At 47.3% G+C, this 7958-nt stretch overlaps 1 protein-coding gene across 2 annotated transcripts; it reads left to right on the forward strand.

Moving 5' to 3' along the window:
- Window positions 1-866: 866 nt before the first annotated feature.
- LOC101780582 (purple acid phosphatase 23) lies at window positions 867-3966 on the forward strand. Of its 2 annotated transcripts, none has more exons than XM_004973097.4 (6): window positions 867-1822; window positions 2008-2231; window positions 2411-2601; window positions 2931-3212; window positions 3421-3563; window positions 3657-3966. In XM_004973097.4, the coding sequence occupies exons 1-6, from the start codon at window positions 954-956 to the stop codon at window positions 3823-3825; spliced, it is 1878 nt and encodes a 625-aa protein (XP_004973154.1). In that variant the 5' UTR covers window positions 867-953; the 3' UTR covers window positions 3826-3966. The 2 variants fall into 2 exon arrangements, with proteins under 2 accessions (XP_004973154.1, XP_004973155.1); XM_004973098.4 differs by having other exon boundaries at window positions 3421-3544.
- The last annotated feature ends 3992 nt before the right edge of the window (window positions 3967-7958 follow it).

Below are 7958 nucleotides of genomic sequence, written 5' to 3' on the forward strand. Positions count from 1 at the left end.
CACCGCATGAAGATCCGTTATCTCTAACAACCGCCTTGAATTTAATATATTACATTCTTCTTAGGACGTCTCGGTTCTTTCATAGTTGTTATTACATATGTGAAGAATTATTTGTTTCTCACCCATATTATTGATATGTTTGCGGTCCAAACTCCAACGTCTCCATTCATGTCTAGTTCCAAGAGAAAAGCGAAAGAGAGATTTAATTTGACAATTTTTCAACCATATTCACGTGGAATAATCCTACTCATGTTTTAGACACATTTATATATCGTGCTTTATTTGTAGATGTATGACACAGAGACATTCTCATATTTATGCAAGCTTGATCTGGTTTCAGCACGGAAAGAAAAGGCAATGAAGCCGGACACACAAGAACGCGAACGCCACAGCTTGCATTGCTGTGCGCCTGTGCCGGCGCAAACATTCTTCGAGGTCCATAGTCTAACCGAGTTGAATAAGATATACAGTACACTATATGATGATGAAGCTGTCTTTAGTTATCACCTTTCGTATATTTTATGGGTAGTATCCTTCTGACCTTGTCCCAGCGTGTCAGTTGTGTTTGCTGCCACTTCTCGCTACGTATGTAGCACGACGTGCAGCACGTCCAACATTCGTAAAAATGGTAAAAACAAAGCCTACGTACAACAATTGGTTGACAGAGACTGATACCGTTGACGTCGGGCTTCAAACAAACTATTGGCAGTCCAGATCGTCCAACGTCGCAACCACGGCCGGTAGCCTGGGAGTTCGTTCGATCGCTTGCAAGCCTCGTCTGTTGCTGCCACGTTTGCTCGAGGTAGCCATTTCTTTTCTTATAAAGTAAGCGAGCAAATGATCCAGAACGAGAATATCCACTGCAATATCCGCTCCAAATGATACGTGCCACCGGCAGGTGAGCAGAGCAGAGCAGCCGCGCGATCAGTGGCGTGCGCGTGCTGCCCACGGCCATGGCGCTGCCCACCACCAGCACCGCCGCCGCCGCCGGCCGCCGGCATTGCCATCGCCTCCTCGCCCTCCCAATGTTGCTGCTGGTGCCATCATGCCTCGTGCTCCTCGCCGAGGCCAGCCGCATCCCGACGACGCTGGACGGGCCGTTCCCACCGGCGACGCGCGCGTTCGACCGCGCGCTGCGGCGGGGCAGCGACGACGTCCCGCTCACGGACCCGCGCCTCGCGCCGCGTGCGCAGCCCCCGGCGCCCGAGCAGATCGCGCTCGCCGCCTCCGCCGACGCGGACTCGCTCTGGGTCTCCTGGGTCACGGGCCGCGCGCAGGTCGGCTCCAACCTCACCCCGCTCGACCCCGCCGCCGTCCACAGCGAGGTCTGGTACGGCGAGTGCAGCGCCACCGCCGCCGGGAACGCCGCCTACTCCTACCCGTACGTGGCCACGGGGTCCTCCGAGGTGTACAGCCAGCTGTACCCGTACACGGGCCTGCTCAACTACACATCCGGCGCCATCCACCACGTCCGCCTCCGCGGCCTCCGCCCGGCCACGCGCTACTACTACCGCTGCGGCGACAGCAGCCTCCCCGGCGGCCTCAGCGACGAGCGCTCCTTCACCACGCTGCCCGCCGCCGGCGCTGGGTCGTACCCGCGCCGCATCGCCGTCGTCGGCGACCTGGGCCTTACCGGGAACTCCACCGCCACCGTCGACCACCTGGCCCAGAACGACCCCTCCCTGGTCCTCATGGTCGGGGACATGACCTACGCCAACCAGTACCTCTCCACCGGCGGCAAGGGGGTGCCCTGCTTCTCCTGCTCCTTTCCCAATGCCCCGATTCGGGAGTCCTACCAGCCAAGATGGGACGGATGGGGAAGGTGACTAGTACTTCTGTTCTTTGAATCAATCCCAAATTAATTTCGTAATCGGGGAACTACTTCAATTCTTGGATCAGCTGCAATTGTTAATCAATTAGGTTGCCTTTGTATTGTTCTGTGTGCTACAAAGTAGCTCCGGTGGTGTTTTTTTAATGGTTATATTGTTTATGCCTGCATGAATTTAGATTCATGGAGCCCATTACGTCGAAAATTCCACTGATGGTGATAGAGGGGAACCATGAGATTGAACCACAGGGGCATGGTGGCGAGGTGACATTCGCATCATACTTGGCGCGCTTCGCTGTTCCATCCAAGGAGTCTGGGTCCAACACCAAATTTTACTACTCCTTCAACGCTGGTGGCATCCATTTTATCATGCTTGGTGCGTACGTCGACTACAACCACACAGGTAATAATTCATCCACTACCATTTCATCTTGATGTTCCTATTTGATTGTTGCTCAATGATAGCATATACCAATTATCAATACAATTATACAAGCAATGTGCTATCAGACCTCATGGAGGGAAGTTCACAATTTGTCTTCTGCTGACAATGTAACATTTTGGTATGTGCATTGTCTGCAGGAGCTCAGTACTCATGGTTGGAGAAGGATTTGCAGAGGGTTGATCGACGAGTTACCCCTTGGGTTGTGGCTGCTTGGCATCCACCTTGGTACAACAGCTATTCCTCTCACTACCAGGAATTCGAGTGCATGAGGCAAGAAATGGAAGATCTCTTGTACCGGCATCGTGTTGACATTGTATTCTCAGGACATGTAAGCATATCCATCTTGTAAAGGTTTGATTCAAGTTTCATTCCCCTGTTTCAGGATCAAGAGTGCCAATCCAACTTATTATCTATAATTGGAAATCGGATGTTTGCCTGTACATCTGAAAACTTATATCCTTCATGTTTGGTTTCGTGTCATGTAGCATTAATTGTTTTGCATTTTTATTGGAAGCTGCATTGGGGCTATTTTAAGAATAACCCCAAGGTTTAGTGAGATGTGGTACTATAGTTAATATTTATTCCCATCTAGATTATTACTTTCTCTCTTTTAATTGAGGTAACTGATATCTTTGATTCTACATTTGGATGATAAAGGTACATGCATATGAAAGGATGAACCGGGTGTTCAACTACACATTGGACCCCTGTGGCCCGGTTTATATTACCATTGGAGATGGTGGGAACATTGAGAAAATTGACATTGATCATGCAGATGACGCTGGGAAATGCCCCTCACCAGGTGATAACCATCCTGAAATTGGTGGGGTTTGCCATCTGAACTTTACTTCTGGTCCTGCCAAGGGCAAATTTTGCTGGGACCAACAGCCGGAATGGAGTGCGTACAGAGAGAGCAGTTTCGGTCATGGGATCCTGGAGGTTACTCATTTTACTTAACATTATTTTGTTGACTGTTTGTTTCTTATATCATGCAACTTCAGTCATGTTACCCTTACTGCATATGCATTACTGCTTTGGTCCTGATCATGAGTTGATGTGTACAATGCAACTTTAGTTATTGTATTATGTGGTGCACTTTGCAGATTTCACTCACAGATATAATGTGTGCTTTGATATATGTATACAGGTTGTGAATTCAACATATGCCTTGTGGACATGGCACCGTAACCAGGACGCGTATGGAGAGAACAGCGTGGGAGATCAAATATACATAGTACGGCAGTCTGACAAATGCCTTCTGCAGCCTACGAGTGCGTCATCACTCAATTGGTGATTCGATTTGATGATCAAGTTGTATCTGTTACGTCTTAATATCTATTCAGATCCATGAGATTCACTTTCTTGCGAATATTTTCTGGACAGTCCCGCTGAAGGATGCCCTTCTTCGATGAGTAGCAGCAGCTCAAGTGCGCACCTGGCTGTAACAAGTGGCCAGCTCTTCTGGAAAGTACTTGTAAATATGTGTGTGGTTTTGATCTATACAGTTGAAGTAACATGTATACCATCATTTCTAGGCTTGATTTTGCAATGATAGTGGCCGAATACATGCTAGCTGTGCTATTCTGGATTTTGTCCTGCAAGGTTTATTGGTTCTTTCTGTGTTTAGTGATGGTGGGTACTCGTTGTTTTATTGTTGCATAAAGAAATGCGAAAGAAAACATCTTGGTTCATACATGAGTCCATCCAGTGCTGCTGCATGCTCAGCTGCCCCCAATTAGCTTCGTTCACTGGCAGTTAGTGAACTACTGGCTAATATCAAGCTGTATCTATTGTTATAGTGGCAAATGGTTTTGAGATGTTATTGGCCCTCCTCTGCCCTCACTCCCCCTTTCTCTGGTGCGAGTGCAGGTATCTTTGCTCGGGGGTTGTTTTGTTTATTCCGTTCCACGTTGGCATGGCTTGTTATCTGGGAAACCTTTTCAAACGCTGAATATGGCCAAATTTTGGGAATTCTGAAAAAGCAGCAGCAACAAAGCTTTAGTATATTCAAAACTTACTACTGCAACTTTTCAAAAAAAAACTTACTACTACCTAACCTGGAGCATTCCTCACCATCTTAGTTCACGTAATTTGAGTTTTTTATATTTCTAACAATCCGTCCAAGAGCAACTTCAGCAGTAGCCCTGCTGCTACTTTACTCTAGCCGCAGTACCTAGATGACAACCCATACTTTTTGTATGATTGGTAGGACCCGTATATGGGTTAGCATTTCATTTTCTTTTTTTTTTCTCTTCAATTTCTTTCTCGTCTCTCTCCTCTCCTCCTGCCCCACTCGATCCCGTTGCTCAAATCGGCAGCCACCCCTAACCCACTTTTTGTATGATTGGTAGGACACCGGGGAGGCGCCCTCACCGTCTGCTCATCGCGCCCATCCGCAGCAGCACCACCACCTATCCCACCTCTATATTCATCTTGAGCATGGGTTCCGCCACCGGAGAAGCACAAGTGGAGGCCAGAGGGTAGCGCACTTGAGCTCCCGTGGCGGATGGAGGCGCTAGGGCAGGAGGTAGTGCAACCCCAGCAAGCTCACCAGCTCGAGCTTGGTGATGGAGGCGTTGGGCAGGGAGAGGACGAGCTCCAGTGTGGGGGTGAGTCCGGCTGGGGGGATGCAGATCTGAAATGGGATAAGGCAGGTCCGACCATGGAGGCTCAAATCCAGCGGTGGCACATCGGGCGGAGGGCAGGTACATAATAGAGAGAGATAATAGAGAGAGGACTGGGAGCGGGATGGGAAAAGAACTCGCGGGGAAGAAAAAGGACCAACTGTTAAAAAGTAGGGACCTCCCTAAGGACCCATGGGAGATGGGGCTCAATTTGGAAGCCTTCCTACTCCAGGAACCCTACTAAAGCTGTGTTTTTTTCTTCTTGGATTTTACTTTTTGAGTAGGAGCATAATTAGAGATCTTGCTGGACTTGATCTAACTTTTGATAGTGCGCCTAACATTCTCTATGTTCTCAAAAGTGTTTGACACTAAGGAATCAAGATCTCCTTTACATTCATCTAGAATCCTTGCGGAGCTGCAACTAGGTTTCATCACCACATAGCTCAATGTGTGAATCTTGTAGAGTTGCAATTAGCAACACTGGTACAGAAATGATATTTAGTGATATTAGCCCTTGATTTCTAGCGGCGGACATCGTTATCGCCAATAATAGAGTTCGCACACTGTAGCAACAGTCGATAGAAATGCATTTCCGGTACTATGTTTTGCAAAACAAAAGGAAACTAGTTTATGTAAAAAACACTAGATGAATTTGCAGTGTGATGCTTATAGTTTTCCCAAGAGTCTTTCTTTTTAGAGAGGCCGAGAGAAACCAACATAATTGGATTCCAATTTTGTAACCGAAGGCACTATACGTTTTTTCCCCCTCTATGCAAAAGATGGACCGAAATGGGTCAATGACTCGATGTTGAAATGAGCTGTGCGGGCTCATATGCTATGCCAGCTGGCACATTTTCAGACTGGGCTAATGGGCCTAATTTCTTCTGGGTTCGTTGTCTAGACCTCAGTGGCGGGTTCTTGCCTCAATTTCCTTCCCATTCATCTGTTATTGGCATTTGTGTTTGTTTGTATGTTCTAAAAGTTAATACTTTCATGAACAAAATACATTACACTCGCAAAATGTGGTTATAGTTATATGTCAAGTGACATAAATGATAAAGTATTATGAATATATTCATAAAAAATAGTAAAAAAAGCCATTATATAACCGGTGCCAGACAAATTGATGCTTAGTGCTATGGTGAGTCAATCGTCATTTTCCTTTCCTTTCTTACAAAGACATAGCGCCGATTCCATCCATATGCCAATGGTGTCAACAAAATCGTTCAACAAAATGCATCACAGCAAGAAGAGTGTTTTTTTTTAATTTCTTTCTGTTCTACATTTGTTTCTGAGTGGAAGTGTCAGCTGAGCGATCTAACAGTTCCATGGACGTGACAGAATGGGGAGGTAAGAGAGTTAAACTTAAGACTTTCGACTTAGTTTGGTTTCGACCATCGAAGCAAAATCAGAAACTATTGATCACACAACTATCAAAACCGTTCATATTTGGCCATTAGACTATTTTGGTAGGTGGTTTTAGCGACGTGGACGTCACGTGGTGATGGGCCCACTTGTCAACACCTCTTCTCTCCTCTCTCTTTCTTCTCCCCTATCCCTCTCCTCTCACCCCTGCGTCGGCTGCCGCCCTCCCCCGTACCTCACCTACGCCGGCCGCCACCGGGCCCATCCTCCTAATCTGCTCCCACGCAGACACCCTCCCACCCACCCGATGCCGCCGCTCCCATCTCGTCACCACCTTCATCTCTAGTGGTGGCGACGCTAGCTCGCGGGTAGGGGAACAAACGGCGGCCGAGGCAGGGGAGGTGAGAACCTGCGATCAATTTGAGGTGTTAATGGGGTCAGGGATGACCGAAAGGCGCTCGTTGGCATTGAGGCTTGGTGGTGGAGCAAAGCCACGGGCGGACGCGGAATTTGAAATCCCTAGCCCGGTGGTCGCTAGCGCTCGTTGACGACAGGTTGGGGAGGTCGAGTAGGAGGTGGTGGAGGGTCGTGATAGGAACCCGTTAGGGTTTATTTCTGATCTTTCGATGAGAGGCGTGGGATAACTCGATTTGGGGATGGAGACAACGTTCACGGTCCGACTACAACCATGCAAGGATGCTGCGCCTTAGCAACCAATACACCACCTCCAATGGTCGTCGCGATCTTGTGGAGCATGATCAACCAAACCACAAGGGTAATTCCTGCAAGCAATCGAGAAACAAGCAAGAATAAGTAGAATAAGAAACTCAATTGCAAATATGGAGATGAAAACCAATTTGAACTCACAAAGTTGGGGTCCTAAATCGAGTAGAACGGATGGTCTAGTCGATACACGCGTCTACAAGGAAGTAGCAATGACTAAACTTTCAACAAAATAAAGTCCAATCTGTTTGTGGTGGCTCTAATCCATATTAATACCTAGGAGAATGACCAGGGGAGTGTTGGGGTTGTGCTCCAACCCTAGGACATGTCCCTAATGGATCCAAATTGATATATGGCCCATCGGGCTAAAATAAGGCGACACAACGCCTTTGGATAGAAAACTTCTTGTAGTAATTCAGTTATTGCGGCCGTCTCGGAATAGATATGGACTTGAATCTAGATCCATATGAAAATAGACTTCATAAGGATTCCAAGGAGTACGTGAACGCCCAAAATGAAGTCCGGATGAGGTCGTGGCAGCCATCGCAAGTTGGCATAATGCTACAGTCCGAATTCAGCCCCAAAATATGTTAGATTGGATGTCTTTCTTTCCTTGGGCCAAAAGTGACGTGGTGATGAGGACATAACCTGCTCAGATACAACCACATTAGTAACTTTTGATTCACAGGTGAAACAATTCTTTACCATGATTGTATTTGATACATTTGATGAATTGATGTTGCACCATGATGTGTGTTCGTTGTCAATTTCAGAAATATATACGTGGATTAAAAATAGTGTTAAACACACATGGAAGGCATGGAAGATCAAAGAAGTCAATTGGGACACCACGTCACTTTTGGCCCAAGGAAAGAAAGAGTTCCAATCCAACATGTTTTGGGGCTGGATTCATACTGCAGCTCTGTGCCCACTTGCAACGGCCGCCACGACCTCATCCGGACCCCATTTTAGG

The sequence above is a fragment of the Setaria italica genome, chromosome VI, assembly GCF_000263155.2.
Source record: "Setaria italica strain Yugu1 chromosome VI, Setaria_italica_v2.0, whole genome shotgun sequence".
In the NCBI taxonomy this organism is placed as follows: Eukaryota; Viridiplantae; Streptophyta; class Magnoliopsida; order Poales; family Poaceae; genus Setaria; species Setaria italica.

Bases quoted from the DNA above. Each gene is read 5' to 3' on its own strand.
- LOC101780582 (XM_004973097.4), top strand. From the start codon at position 954: ATGGCGCTGCCCACCACCAGCACCGCCGCCGCCGCCGGCCGCCGGCAT. The intron at 2,232-2,410 runs GTAATAATTCAT...CATTGTCTGCAG, and splicing joins CGTCGACTACAACCACACAG to GAGCTCAGTACTCATGGTTG. The intron at 2,602-2,930 runs GTAAGCATATCC...TGGATGATAAAG, and splicing joins ACATTGTATTCTCAGGACAT to GTACATGCATATGAAAGGAT.